Source organism: Simochromis diagramma, unplaced genomic scaffold (genome assembly GCF_900408965.1).
Source record: "Simochromis diagramma unplaced genomic scaffold, fSimDia1.1 OVJJ01000320.1, whole genome shotgun sequence".
Taxonomy (NCBI): Eukaryota; Metazoa; Chordata; class Actinopteri; order Cichliformes; family Cichlidae; genus Simochromis; species Simochromis diagramma.
This window is the reverse complement of record NW_024386773.1, coordinates 10470966-10486860: the sequence shown is the minus strand read 5'-3', so window position 1 is coordinate 10486860 and position 15895 is coordinate 10470966. Positions and strand designations below refer to the sequence as shown.

General features: G+C 41.4%; 1 protein-coding gene across 1 annotated transcript in view; it reads left to right on the top strand.

Annotated features, from left to right (window-relative positions):
• The window catches only part of LOC120718904 (cadherin-22-like), a 173177-nt gene that overhangs the window by 103457 nt on the left and 53825 nt on the right, over positions 1 to 15895 (top strand). The window contains exon 4 of the mRNA XM_040007637.1: positions 11794 to 12088. Coding sequence (XP_039863571.1) covers positions 11794 to 12088 — 295 coding nt within the window. The remainder of the gene's footprint in view (positions 1 to 11793; positions 12089 to 15895) is intronic.

The following is a 15895-nucleotide window of genomic DNA, read 5'->3' as shown; positions in this document are numbered from 1 at the left end:
CTGTATGTGTGGGTCAGTACTATGTGATGGTGTGATTGAGAGACCGTATCGCCTGCGGGAAGAAGCTCCTCCTCAGTCTCTCTGTGTTGGTCTTCAGGGAGCGGAATCGCTTTCCTGACCTCAGCAGAGAGAACAGTCTGTTGTTGGGATGGCTGAGGTCCTTCACGATCTTCCTGGCCTTGGTCCAGCACCGCCTGCTGTAGATTGACTGCACAACCCTCTGTAGAGCTCGTCTGTCCTGCATGGTGCTGTTCCCGAACCAGGTTAAGATGTTTCCCGCCAGGATGCTCTCTATGGTGCACGAGTAAAAGTTCCTGAGCACCTTGGAGGGCAGTTGGAAGTCTCTCAAGCGTCTGAGGTGGTAGAGACGCTGTCGGGCCTTTTTCACCACGGTGTTGATGTGACAGGACCATGACAGGTCCTGCGTGATGTGAACTCCGAGGTATTTGAAGCTGTCCACTCTCTCCACTGGGCACTCGTTGATGACGGGGGTCTGGTAGTTCCTCTCCTGCTTAGTGCTGAAGTCCACTATCAGCTCCTTTGTCTTACTGACGTTTAGAAGGAGGTTGTTCCTCTGGCACCAGTTCTCCAGATTCCTAATCTCCTTCAGGTAGGCCGTCTCGTTGTTATCAGAGATCAGGCCCACCACGACGGTGTCGTCAGCAAACTTGATGATGGTGGTGGAGCTGGTAGTGGCCACACAGTCATATGTGTACAAAGAGTACAGCAGGGGGCTCAGAACACACCCCTGGGGGGCTCCAGTGCTGAGAGTGGTGGAGGCTGAGACATGTCCGCCCATCCTTACTGCCTGTGGTCTGCCAGTTAGGAAGTTGGAGATCCACTGACACATAGATGAGCTGAGTCCCAGATGCTCCAGCTTGGTGGTGAGTGTGGAGGGAATTATGGTGTTAAATGCAGAGCTGTAGTCTATGAAGAGCATTTTAACATAATTCCCCCTTCTAGTGTCCAAGTGAGTGAGTGATGTGTGGAGGAGATGAGAGATGGCATCGTCTGTGGAACGATTTGGACGGTAAGCGAACTGTAGTGGGTCCAGTGTGTCTGGTAGTGAAGAAATGATGAAGTCTCTGACCAGGCGTTCAAAGCACTTCATCACTACTGAGGTGAGGGCTACAGGGCGATAGTCATTGAGAGAAGCAGGGTGGGGTTTCTTCAGGACAGGAACAATGATGGACTCTTTGAAGCATGTGGGGATCACCGACTGAGATAAAGAGATGTTGAATATCTCAGTGAACACAGGAGCTAGCTGGTATGCGCAGTCTCTTAGGATACGACCTGGGATGCCGTCTGGTCCTGCTGCTTTCCTGGTGTTCACTCTCTTGAAGGCTCTCCTTACTTCATGCTCGGAGATGACGAGCACGTTTCCGGTGCTGGCAGTATCTTCCTGTCTGCAGCCGTTAGCGCCGCTAACACTAGCATTGTTGGAGACCTTAGCTGCAGCCTCGAAGCGAGCATAGAAAGTGTTCAGCTCGTCTGCCAGAGTCACGGCCGCGTTCGTCATACCGGTTGTTGGTGCTTTATAGTCCGTTATTGTCCTTAGTCCCCGCCACAGGCTCCTAGAGTCACTCTGTTGGAGTTGTGACTCTAGTTTCCTCCCGTAGCGCTGCTTCGCCTCTTTCACCGCCCTCCGCACGTTATATGACGTGGCTTTGTACGGGTCCATGTCCCCCGTCATGAGTCCCGTGTTGTAGGCAGCGGTGCGGGATCTCAGAGCTTCCTTGTGATCCTTGTGAACTTCCTTGTGATCTATGTACCCTTTAACCAGTATATAACGCCCCTCCTTATCTCTGATTTGTGAGGAAAGTTGGAAATGTACTTTGTCAGACAATAAGATGGCCACTCCTCTAGAATGGTTTTTTTTATATGCGAGGAATAATACACATTTTTAAACCCCCATTTTACACAATTTTTTGTGCTCGATGGCAAAAAGATGTGTTTCTTGCCAGTAAATTATATCTTGTTTTTCTCGCTTCATTTTAGCAAGAGCTTTGTTTCTTTTAATGGGGTTATGTAAACCATTAACATTAACTGTAATTACCTTATATTGTTGTCTGATCTCCATCAGCAAAAGGAAAATACACAATACCTGTAAATCTCTAGGTGCTCTGAAAAGAAAAGGGGGTCTACAGAACAAAGGAACAACGTACCTGAACAAATAACATATATGACTTCCAATTATGAAGTGTACGTCCAACTTCAAAACAAAGAGGAGAGTCCCTAAAGTCCCAGAGAGCCCCTCGTAGTGCTGCTTGGTGATCTCCACTCATCATAGCAGCGCTCTTGGAGAAAGCTGTTAGGTTTGACCGAAGTTTGGGATGCTATCACTCTTATTTTACACAGGAAAACTGCAGTCTTAAGTGCGGAAAAATAATTTTTAGGTTTTACTATCCATGCACTTGAATCTCTGGAGCTTTTCCTGGATGTATTTCAGGGCGATCGTGGCTCAAGAGTTAGGTGTTTGTCTTGTAATCGGAAGGTTGCCGTTTCGAGCCCCGGCTCGGACAGTCTCGGTCGTTGTGTCCTTGGGCAAGACACTTCACCTACCGCCTACTGGTGATGGCCAGAGGGGCCGATGGCGCAATATGGCAGCCTCGCCTCTGTCAGTCTGCCCCAGGGCAGCTGTGGCTACAACTGTAGCTGCCTCCACTAGTGTATGAATGTGAGAGTGAATGAATAGTGAAATTGTAAAGCGCTTTGAGGGGTCCGAAAAGCGCTATATAAATGCAATCCATTATTATTATTATTATTTCATCCGTTCCTCCCGGGTCCGCCGCGGCGCCCCGCTTGCGCTTTCCCATCAACTTCCTCTTCTCCAGGTCGTCGGCTGCGTCTTGCGCGTTGTTGTAAATCACGGGCCCGTTTTCATAAAACACACGCAGTCTCGACGGATACAGTGTTTGGAAGCGGAGCCCCTTCTCTTTTAAAATCCTCCTGATTGTGTTGTATGCTTTGCGTTTCGCTAAAATGTCACTAGGATAGTCGAAATACACACGTCTGCCCTTCAGCAGTATTTCTTTTTTGGTCCACGCAGACTGGAGCACCAAGTCCTTGGTGTTGTATTCCAAAAAATGAATCACGACGGACCTGGGGTTGGAGCCCGGAGGTGGCTTGGGGCCGAGTGAGCGGTGGCACCGCTGTATGCCCAGATTGATGTCGGGGAGGGACAGTTCATTCTTTATAAAATTCTCCATGAATTCGAGCATGTTGTCCCCTTCTTCACCCTCTGGTATCCCGTGAACACGTATGTTATTCCTGCGAGACCGGGCTTCCAGGTCGGACAGACGTGTCTGGAGGTCTTCTTGTAACTGGAGAGTATGGCCGAGCCCATCTTTAAGGTCGACTGTGACCTCCTCCACCTCGGTTACTCTCTGTTCGACCTCCTCGATCCTGCTTCTTACCTCTTTCATGTCCGTGACAATTTCGTTGAACCGTTGCCCCACTTCTTTCCTAAACTCCGACATTTCTGTTTTCACAAGTCCAGTCTTTTCCGCTATTTCACTTTTTAAATTATCCTGGACTTTTTTAAGCTCAGCAAGAATGCTAGCTTCAATTGCCTCCATAGCTCCGAGTAGCTGTAGCTTGCTAGCACCGTCAACTTCTTTCGGTGAAAAAACTCCTTCCTCCGCACTTTCTTGCCGAATTCCTCTTGTCTTTCTCTTGTTACCCCCTGGCATACTACTATGAATATTCTTAGTTGTGTTATAACATGTCAGTTTTCAAGGGGTAACCGCCCGGGAGCTGAAAGATTATGCTGCAACCAGCTTCCCCACCATCCGGAAGTCCCCAGCTTCTAGGGTTGCCAACCGTCCCTTAAAAAACGGAATCGTCCCGTATTTCGAAACAAAAGTACACGTCCCGTATTGAGCTAATAAGGGACGCACTTTGTCCCGTAATACAGTGAGAATCAAAAGTAGTCTATAACTTTTAATGGAATTAACGCTTTGTTGGAAAACATAATTCCCAGCCCCTCTCCTGCTTTGTGACCAATGAGCTGACAGCACACTTATGACAATTCGAGTATGACAATTCAGATTACCGCTTATCTCATTGGTCGAGGAAAGGTCGCTTACGGAGAAAATACCAGAAGACAACAGATGACCACAACAAGAAGCATGGCCAACAGGGAAACAAACGCCGACACTGCGGTGCAAGTCTCGGACGTCAGTACACCTAAAGCTGGGCAGACACTGGGCGATTTTCAAACTGCACGATTGACTCGCAGGGGTTATAAGTTTGTAGGTCACGATGCAGGTCTCACACTATACCGCCCGATGCTCTGATGCGACCTGAGTGCTCACACTGTGCCTCCATAAAATGAAGGTTATAACAGAAAATCTGTCGCTCGCTCGCCCTCTCTGTCTTTCACTCACACAGACACACCACCGCCATCAACTTTGCTAAATTTCTAATGAAAAACATTAATCAGGCAGCTGTGATTGAGCAGCAATGTAAATCCAACTATTTTCACGGTTGTTGTGGTCATGATAATTTTGTGATGCCACATCGAAAAGGCTCGGATGAGTTTTCCAAAGTTCTACAAGTTGTGCCTCCATCGCTTGTGTCCAGATCACACGCTGCACAGCCGTGCTGCACCGTCTTTTTCACCGACGGTTACGTGTTTGCGCGTGAGCAGCTGCGGTGACACCCTCAAGAGCGATCGATGATCGGGAGCTGCTCGAGGTGTTAATCACTTCTCGTTACCCCACGTATACTACACGATGCACGATGAAGGCCAAAATTGGGCCGATCACCAAATCGGTCGCATGACTCAAAAATCGGCTCAAAATGGGCCAAAAATCGCACAGTGTAAGCCCAGCATTAGAGCAGCAATGTTTGTTCCCCTCAGAGAAAGAAAAATAGGCTGCAAAAGTACAGGGAGGAATGGGAAAAGGAAAACACCTGGCTGGAAAAGTGCATGATAACATCTATAAAGCGCACTGCACTGTGTGCTGGCGCACTTTTTCCATAGGCATGCTTCTAATGGTGGGCACATGAAGAACATGAGGGGCGTGAAAGCTCGGGGAACCCTTAACTAATTTCTTGTCCACCAGGCCACGGCAGAAGCAGATATGGTATGTAAACACTGGTTTGTTTTTTTAAACCCTCTGGTTAAGGTTAATATGGGCATGTGCAGTGAATATCAGCGCTATGTGGCCAGAAGTGTGATAATATAATTTATTTTGTGTAATAAACAACTGCAAGGATAGATGATTACAACAAATAGATGACTAATACATAAAAGTAATACATAGATGAATAATGATGATGAGTTAAGATGCGTAATCATTGGAACAAGCGGGTTTACAAACAGGAGCAGCTGATTAGCATTAGAAAAGCTGAAATAATACCTCAACTGAAGCCAATTGTACTAAATGCACTATATGTGCACTGTTACAAGAATGATTTTGTTCTATTGTTTTCTATTAATTTATATAATTTTAAGTTAAGCAGGACAGAGTTCTTTTAAAGAAAGATTTACTTATATTCTCAAAAGTTAAGCATGACAGGCTTCTGTTTAAGAAAGAGACCTGTTTTACTGTGTTAATGTTATTTTGAGCTAAAAATAAATGGCTAAATGATCATTTGTTTCCCATATGGTCATATCACAAAGAATATGCATCTGCTTAAATCAAATTCAAGTCAAATGGTTAAAAAATAATTTCACACACAAAAAAAAGAGCTACCACACTTTGCCCGGCCCTGGCCACGAGGTGTCCCTTATTTATTTTTCAGGGAGTTGGCAACCCTACCAGCTTCACATGTTTGATCTGGTAGATTTGTACACCAGATGCCCCTCCAACCTCATAAAAACTTAAAATAGCTGACTAAATGTGAAGGAAACTTTCAGTCACTGCATGTGAGTCATATGTCATCCCCTTCAGTAGGTTAGCCTATAGTGACAGCTAGACACTTTGTTATGACCTAAAGGTGAGTCTGACAAGACATCAACAACCTCACTGTCCTCTTAGTCAACCCACAGGCCTCCACTGTAAATCCTAAAGCATGGCTGACTCTTGCTAGCATCAAGTTTAGCATAAAGCCAGAAACCAAATTAATACTGTTTAGCTGCAGTGATAGGATGATATATTTTTTAGTAAGTTTATAGAAAGGGTTCAGATAATTGGTATTGTAGTTTATATCCCTACATTATATTTACTTTGGAAATTTGGTCATTGTGTAATGACCAATAATCCTTCTTTTACATTTTTTAAAGGAACCTAATATTTTGACATGAACAAAGTGTTATTAATAAAAAAAAAAAACTCCAATCCCACTTTTGACGGCTGTAAATTTCCTGATTAATTGAATAATCAGACCGATCATGTCTTGAAGACCTCATATTGCCCCAATAGAGCACTTTGCTCTACACTGCAGGCTTACTTGTGGTTCCATTCTTCCAGTAGAATGGGAGAGTGTTTAGCTTAGAGGCGCCTCTCTTTCGTGGAACGAGCTCCCAGGTTGGATTCAGGAGAGAGTAACCTTTTCTACTTTTAAGATTAGCTTAATTCCTTTTTGAAAAACCATATTGTTATGGCTGTATCAGGTGATCCTGAGTCCCCACTTAGTTATGGGGGCTTCCGATGATGAGTGTCTTCTTCGCTCATGTTTTTTCATTCACTCATGTTTATGCACCAATCATTAATTTAATCATTAGTTATTATTAATTTTTTGTTCTCTTCCACAGTATGTCTTTTGTCCTGTCATCCTCCCCTCACCCCAACTGGTCATGGCAGATGGCTGTCCCTCCCTGAGCATGGTTTTGATGGAGGTTTCTTTCTGTTAAAATTTTGTTTTTTCTTCTCACTGTCCCCAAATGCTAGTTTATAGAGATGTCTGATTATTGCACGGTCTTTTCCTTACAATATAAAGTAGCTTGAGGCAACAGTTGTTGTGATTTGGTGCTATTTAAATAAAACTGAATTCAATTGAATTGAAATGTGGAAAAGAAGTGCACTGCCCATGGGGGAAAAAAAAAATACAAACCCTACATTTTCCACAGCATAAAAGTCTTCTCTGTTGTGCTATGTCCTCAGTATGTCCAAAATGCTCATAGCTTCATCAGCTTTATATTAACTAATTGAAGGGAATTAGACTACCGGTGTGATTTCCATATGCTAGTATGGACTAGTGAAAATCTACAAGGAAGCTACACAGTTTTATAATTAGCTTTCTACAGTGAAGCAATGACATCAAAGAGTAGAGTTCCTTTAGTACTGATTTGAAATATATGTTGTTTTTCTTGGTGTGTATTAGTATTTTTTGATAATGTCTATACCAGTGACCTAGCCAATAAAAGAAATAGCACACCTTGTCCAAATGTGGAGAATCTATTTCCCCCCAAAAGTGTCAGGAATATCGTTTAAAGATTTTAGGAAAAAACATCTATAATGTCATGCTCAGCAGGTGTACAGGATGTGCGTCTTTCCCATCTTCTTCTTGGAAATTTGTTGTGCACTTTTGCACCCCCGGTTATTTTTTGTGAGTGACATCCTGACTCTGACCTTTAGTTTGCAGAGAACAACTTAGCTAAGCGTAGTGCATGTGTGTGTGTCTGTGTGTGTGTTTTTCAAGCTGCCAACTTGAATCACTCCAGTGAGGATAGACTGACAGAAGGATGGGTATAGCCAGCCTGAGGGGAGAGAAATTGCATCATTCCTCCAGAATGATGATCCATGTGTGTGTGTGTGTGTGTGTGTGTGTGTGTGTGTGTGTGCCCACATGAGTGTATGTTTGTTCGTGTCTATGTGTGCAAGAAAAAAGGAAAAAAAGCTCATAGGACTTCTTTATAACATCTTATAATCATCTAGGGTTCCCCCTCCTAGGACCTGGCATCCACATATGTGGACATCACATTTTGGGTTATTTAGACCAAAATACTCAATTTTGCTCTACAAGGGCCTGATATCCACTTACGAGGACATTATACTGCCTATGATCTATCGAAATTTTAAACAAATGTCCTCATATGTGGCTCTTATTTTTCTTAGAAACAAAAATCAGGTATAAATAAAAATCCAGTAATTCTTTGTTTTTACATTCATCTGGCCCCAATCAGCCCAAATATCAAAGAGAAATTAAAAATGCATGCCGTGGAAGAGTTCGGGTCTTAGGAGGTTAAGCAACCTTGGTGATGTAAATAAGTCTCTGCACCTAATTGATGTAGAAAAATTATGCTTTAAAAAATCTTTTTGAAATAGTAAACCAAACCAAGCAATATTTTTACCTAAACTTAACCAGACAGAGAATTTAGGCTGAAGTGAACACTGAGAGAATGTAAAGCCTAAGTTTGATTTTAAACTGGATTTTAATTCTAGACTCTGAGAGCGTGTCCACATGTAAAATAATGTACTCTGATATTAGCCACTTGTAGACATTTCAAAGTCCTGTTGTAAGAAACATTCTAAGCTAATGTACGTAACAATCCCAGGTACAGTGAGGGAAATAATTATTTGATCATCTGCGGAATTTGTAAGTTCCCTCACTTGCAAAGAAATGAAATTTATGATAGTTTAATTTTAGTATAAAAAGACAAAATATCAACCATGCACCACACGGGTTAAAGTCAATAAATAAATAAATCGTGTTGTTTTGTTTGTTTGTTTTTCATTCCAACTTCTGCAATACTATGGACCAGAGAGCTGTCAAAGGACATCAGGGACAAAACTGTCCCTGCATGTTTTGTCCCAGTCAGGGACAAAACATGCAGGGACTGTGTAGGCTTGTGTTATCGCCTACACAAACAGCTTTTTAGCAATCAGTAGACCACCATCGGTGACGGATTGAAATCTTGCAGCGCCCACAAGTTCCTCCCTGCTCAAGAAGGCACATATAGAGGCTGGTCTTAAGTTTGCCAGTGAGCATCTAAATGATTCAGAATATATTTTGGAGAAAGTGTTGTGGTCAGATGAAGCCAAAATCAAGCTCTTTGCCATCAGTTTGACCTTGTGTATTTAAAGAAAGAAAAACGCTAAGTATGACCCACAGAAGATCATCACCACATTCAACCACCAAGGTGGAAACATTTCAAGATGAGCCTACCGGACAATTTCACTGCATTGAGGGGTTAGGGGATGGGGCAATGTAAAATCTTGGAGGAGAATCTCCTTCCCTAAGACAAAACAATGAAAGTTGGTCTTCTAGAATAGAATGACCCAAAGCATACTGCCAGGCAACGAAAGAGAGGTAAAAGAAGAAGTGCAACGAAGAAGTTTTAAGGTCGTGGAGTGGCCTGGCCAGTCTCCAGAACTCAATCCTATACAAAATCTGTGGAGGGAGCTGAAGCTTTGAGTTCCCAAGTGACAGCCAAGAAAGGGGTTAAGAGTTAAGGGAGCTAAGAGAGATCCATTTAGTCAAGAGATGGAGAGTGTGATTTTGCCATGTTACCTTCTTACCATTTTTCCCCTATTTGTCACATTTTATAAAGAGGAAACACTGCTCTGTGGTTTCAGGAATTCTGAGATAGGTCATTATAAAAATGCTTTCATGGTTTGTTTGTTTTTTAGATTTAATTGCAGGACTTGTTGTGCCAACATTTGTGGAACTGAATGAACACAAGATTGCAACACTTCACACATGCATTTCTCTCCTGAGATTCTAATTTAGAAATTCAGGAGGAGGTTTAGTCTGGAGGAAACATATCAAGTGGTGGAAGCGTGTGCTCACTTTTATTGGATAACTTTCACAGTCTGGACCAATGAAACTTTTATTTTCCTTTTTTTCTTTTTTATTATAACTGAAATATTGATACCGCCAAAGTATCCAGCAGTATATTTCCACTGACTGTCCGTGTATTTGTCTTCAGGAAGATTCAGAATGGGGAGAAAAGGCAAAAACAGACAGATAAAAAAGAAGGAGAAAATGGATGATGGAAGCAATATCAAGGCACGGGCTTGCATTATTCCTCGGTTTTACGACAAATACTTAATGAAAATCCCTGCAAGGGTGATAGAGGCCTGTATTTAATTAAGCCTTTATAAAAAATTAACCAGGGAGGCCAGGGCGATTTCCCCTCTCCTCTGGTCTGTTGAGTAGATTGAACCACAGTTACACTGCATAGACAGCTCTGAATTATAATTTTAGATAGAAGGTGAGTGAGAGGGAGAGGGAGCAGGAGCAAGCAGGTCTAATGCTCACTAAAGAGCCAAAGGGGAGTTTAGGATGGGGGACCAATGCATCTCCTATTGCTACCCCTGGAATGTCTTCTAATCACATTAGGGGAAACTATAGCTCTGATTTATAAGGGCTCTTTTAAGTTCACTTTTCAGCCACAGCACCTCCATGTCTCTACATTTAAGAGTCTTTGAATGACTTTGATCTCCTAATTTGGGCGTCACATCCTGTGAAGGGCACAATGTGCAGAAAAGGTGTAAATCATCACAGGAACTCTGGTGTCTTTTTTTTTTTCACCACACTGATGATGGCTAGTCTGCAGGGAGTAGTTAGAAGGACTTGAATTGGATTTACCACCCTAAGAGAAGAAAAGTCAATGGATGAATAAAATACACATATTTCTTATGGTCATGGTTGATGACCAAATATCATTTGGGGGTTGTCCATTTTTAACACTTTTCTCAGCAGTTAAAACAAAATCATAAAAATAAGATACCTGGCAAATATGTGACAGAATAATCTCAACTTGGACAAGGATCACTTCAGATATTTTTTTCTAAACTTTCAGCAGTTTCTAATACTTTGAGGTGTCATTGAGTGTGGTGTGTCAGCCATGTGATAACAAGTGCTTAAACAGGACTGTAATCCCTGTCGTGGTTCAAGGACAGTTTTGCAATTTGATTTGGTTGGCCCCGATCGTCAGACTGCTAGGACGGGGTGAGCAGATTTTGCCTGAGGTTCACAGATAGCTTTGTTGTCTGTATCAAAATGTTCAGTTAAAGTAGAAAGGTTTGAATTAGCCTGCGTTCAAATACACTCCAACAAAACAGTACTTGATTGCAATCTGAATAAATTAATACAACACTCGTAAAGTAATAGCTAATAAAAGGAAAACAACAGCAGTAGCAAGTTCATTACATTAAAGTGGATTTCTTTTCAACTCAGAGTTTTTAATATATAAATATATGTAATATTTACATATTAAAAAGTTAATCAGTTTTTGTGTTTTAAACAAATTATGACTTTTTTAGCATTCAGCTAACATTGAATGGTACCCAAAGCATTCAGGTTTGGGTACTAACAATGACTATTAGTGCCCAAACCTTAATAGAACTTAATAGAAAACTATACTTTTGATAATATAACTAGTTGTTATGGAGAAAACAAAATAAACATTCATTCAGTGAATTATTGTCGATCGTGGCTCAAGAGTTGGGAGTTCGCCTTGTAATCGGAAGGTTGCCGGTTCGAGCCCCGGCTTGGACAGTCTTGGTCGTTGTGTCCTTGGGCAAGACACTTCACCCGTTGCCTACTGGTGGTGGTTAGAGGGCCCGGTGGCGCCAGTGTCCGGCAGCCTCGCCTCTGTCAGTGCACCCCAGGGTGGCTGTGGCTACACTGTAGCTTGCCATCACCAGTGTGCGAATGTGTGTGTGAATGGGTGGATGACTGGTTGTGTAAAGCGCTTTGGGGTCTTTAGGGACTAGTAAAGCGCTATACAAATACAGGCCATTTACCATCATCAATATGCAACTTGATCATGACACTAACAAAACATTTTTTAGAAATTTTACAGTACGTACCACATTGCATAGTCGTAAAAGATGGAATGCGTGTGTGTGTTTTATTGAAGTCATCATTCTCAAAACTGCTCTGTTTTTTTTACAGATCCATACAGACTCTGATGATGGTGAGGGCAACATCAAATATACTATCTCTGGAGAAGGAGCTGGATCCATCTTCATCATTGATGAGCTTACAGGAGACATACATGCCACAGAGAGACTAGACCGAGAGGAAAAGGCTTTTTACACTCTTAGGGCTCAGGCCCGGGACCGGCTCTCTAACGATCCCCTTGAGCCAGAGTCAGAGTTTGTCATCAAGGTCCAGGACATCAATGACAGTGAACCCAAGTTCTTGGAAGGACCCTATATTGGCAGCGTGGCAGAGTTGTCACCCATAGGTAAGCTGAAAAATGTCTAGCGCAGTCAGACAAGAACCATTTGGATCACTGTTTGAGGCTCTGTACATAGCAAAGCCCAAGGGTGCCTGTAATGTATGGAATTGCAAGTTTTACTGCAGCTATTTTCATGATACATAAGTAGGGTGTGTGAGCTTTTTTTATGGGCTCAAGGGAAGGCGTAAAGTGCCAGGAAGAGCAATATGTTAAAATTCTCCTCCACAAGAGAGATGGATATATGAAAAAGCAGACATGTAAGATAGCTACGTTAAATGAAAATGGATTTGGAGTCACTGAATTTACTCTCGATAGTAGGAAGTAGAAAATGAAAGAAACAGTGCAGGCATATAAAGAAAGTAGAGGCAAACAAATTGCATTACTCCCAGATAAGCTGTGTTCTAACACTGTTTTGAGGCAAATGATAAAAGGAAGAACAAGAGGGAAAGAGCAACATAGGAAAGGTGCTCCAGGAGTGAGTTTAATGGAGAGAGTACACTGTCAGTAAAAATGACACTACAATACTTTAAATCCTAACATGTTTTTATTGTGACCGAGTATATTAGCAGCAATCCATGGCTGCTTCAAACTATTTGCAAAATGGAAAAGACAGGTGAATGAGGGTGTCAATGGCTTCATTAGCGTGGTATTAATGTCAAAGACAGCTGATATTTAATAGACAAAATTCTGTTTAGCTGCTAAGCAATATCACCATATTTGCTCCAAAGGGTTTGTGCGATACGGGTATATGCATCTGTGTGTTTGTGTGTGTGTGTTCATGCATATGCAGTAGAGGCAGGGGTGCTTCTTGTTTGAGTGACTCCAGGAGTGGTGCAAAATGGAATGGCTCTTTCCTGTTCAAGCCTGATTGGAATTAATTCCTGCTTCCTCAGCATGATCCAAAGCATGGGCATTTCTGCCTACATTGCTCTCTAAGACTGAATGGCGTGCGTATGCATGCGTGTGTGAGTCGGTGAGAGAAAGGAAAGTGAAAGTTAGCAAAAACAGGAGCATGATAAAGAGAAAAGGAATAAACACAATTTCAGAAAATGATGCAAAACCCTGGGGAGCACAGGGGAGCTGTCCTCAAGAAAGAGTGAGATGCAGCCTTAAAAGCCATGCTTGGTTAATAATAGTTTATGTAATCTTAATGATCATAACTCTTCTACCTCTGTCCCTTATTTGACCCTGCCACGTCTCACTTAGATTATATAAGAAATAAATAGACAGCTCATATTCTCATGGTGTGCTACCACTAATGACACAACATTCACCACTAAATCAGGCATTCTCATGGTTCATCCATGTGTCTTTTCTTTTGACCTGTTTGACTGGCACTCACCATTTCCCAGCTCATCACCTTTACTGCACATTTCCATGTTTTAACGACGGTAATGTCACTTAGTTTGGACATATACTTTTATAAATGTATTATAAAAGTATAACATTTGCTATATTGATATATCTTATAATAGTTTCAGTGCTTTTTATTTTGGATAATTCTGTAGAACCCTACTTTCCACTGGATCAACAAATTTACTAATCCGCATTTTAAAATAGTTCCTAACAACATCTTCCACCGGTTTGAGTAGAATCTGGTAAAAACCTACAGTGTCCAGCTGTTTTAGGAAAATGTTTCTTTATGACACAAACTGGTTTTCTGCTATTTTTATTGCTTTTTGTGGCCTGTTTTTGTTTTGGGAGCAAAAGACAGTGGGGCAGAGCAATATAGAAAATAGGTTTGAGAAGGTACTAACATTGAGGGATGTACAAAATATTGACTTTAGCCTTTCCAGGAAAAAAAAAAACAAGACCTGTCTTATAAACGCTGAGAAGAAAAAGAGTTTTTATTTTGTTTGTTAATGTGTCTCAAAATCATTCAGAATTTATAGGTATCCTCTTATTTTGTTGCTGCTCTGTTACTGTTGTTTAATGAATTCCCAGAGGAATTTTGTCGCCATGCCCTATGAGCACGTTCAACGTGTGCTGACATCTACTGTAAATTTGATTTGTCTTTTTCTTTGTGAAAAAAAAAAAAACATTGTACATGCACAAAAGCTCAGTAGAATCATCACTTTCAAATAATTTGGACACAGCTCTTCTGATATGCTGTGATGGAAGCAGGTTGCAAGCATTAACCACACCGGTGATAAGCTCACTGTGCTGTTTTATGCTCAGCCATATAGCCAAATTGCCTTGGAACACGTGAGGCCATAACAGTAAGAAAGTAATCAGGACTCAACTGCCAGAGGCATATTCATCTTTACCCCTGTCATGTCTCCCGGCACTCGTCTTTGTCATAGTCTTAAAGCCTCTCTATGCTCGCCTCGCCCCTTTTGTTAGGGGATCCTATTTGGTTGCCTATCTGTCTATCCTTAGTATACTTAGTATGCTCAGCATTTTCTTTCTTAAAAATAACCCTTTTTCACCCACTGAGCAGTGTTTGTTAAGGAGAACTGCAATAATTAGAAGTACTGAAGCTGATGATGAAGCATGAAGGTTTGAGCTCTACGTTGTCCTGTGGAAAATGTGTGTCTAATGAAATTGCTGTCTTAAATCAGATTTGTTGCGTACAGACGATTGAATGTTGTTCATAGAATCATGCATACGTTTATGATGGAACAGAAAAGGGAGCATGGAAACCTACAGGTGTGCTCCAATTCATGATGATAAACTGTGAAAGATCAATTTGAATCAGCACAACCAGTAAAAGTACTTGAGCTAACTATGCTTCTTGGTTCGTAATTATATTAACTGCCATAATATCGATGCATTTTCTATTTACATGTTTACTGATTCCATTATTTTTGCCACAATAATGGAACAGTACCACACAGCAAGAAGTCCCTGGCTGCAACTAGAAATCTAGTCTCCGTGTTCGAGTAGTTGCGTGTTCGAGTAGTTGCTTGTTCGACTAGTCGCATCCCACCTGTCTTGTTTTTTCGTGCTGCATGCATTACTAGCAAGTTGAGGACAGTCAAACTTCCATCTGTCTTTTTGTTTTTTGTTTTCTACCTTACAAATGCGCAAGAATGAGTCGCGTTAAATAATATTTAAATTCTGCATTTCTCAAATCATTTAGCAGTGATTGTTCACCACTATTAACTCTGTCTAACCGCAGAATATGTGGCAGAGTTGGTTTGGGGCTGCATTCATCTGGGCTCAGTTTTGTAGAAAATTTGCGTACTGTCACACCTACAGTAATCCAGATCTGTAATATTCACAGTGCACATAAAAATAACTTTTTTGTTTTTTCTAAGTTCTTTAAGTCCAAAGCAGACAAAGAACTTATTGTATTTTGAAATTAAAACTAAACATTATAGGTCAGTTTGATTAATGGCTTCTCACTTACAAACTTACAGGTCATCATTCTCTTTATAGCTCACCCTCCACTGTATTTTCTGAATCAAAGTGGAGCTATAATAAATGCAAATCAACTGCAATGTTAAAAGCTAATGTTGCCTCACGTCCATTTGCAAGGTAATATTGGAGGTACGGGTCTGTCCATTTTAAGTACCTATCCTTCCATTATAAAATTATATGCATTATATCTTTGGCAAAAAGCCCTGCGCCTTCCTAAAAGTACCAGCAACTTTTAGTGAGTGTACTTAAAATAAAATAGTAGGTTAAGATACTAATCAAGAGGTAAATATAACCTTATAAATATAATCATTTTGTATTATGATTTGTTGTTTTCTAAAGAATATCATAAAGGTTGAAGAAAAATGTTACAAATATTACAAAAATACCAAAATAAATGACACTGATCCTGCTCAAGACTTAAGATGTGAAATCTTGTCGTCTTACTAAAAA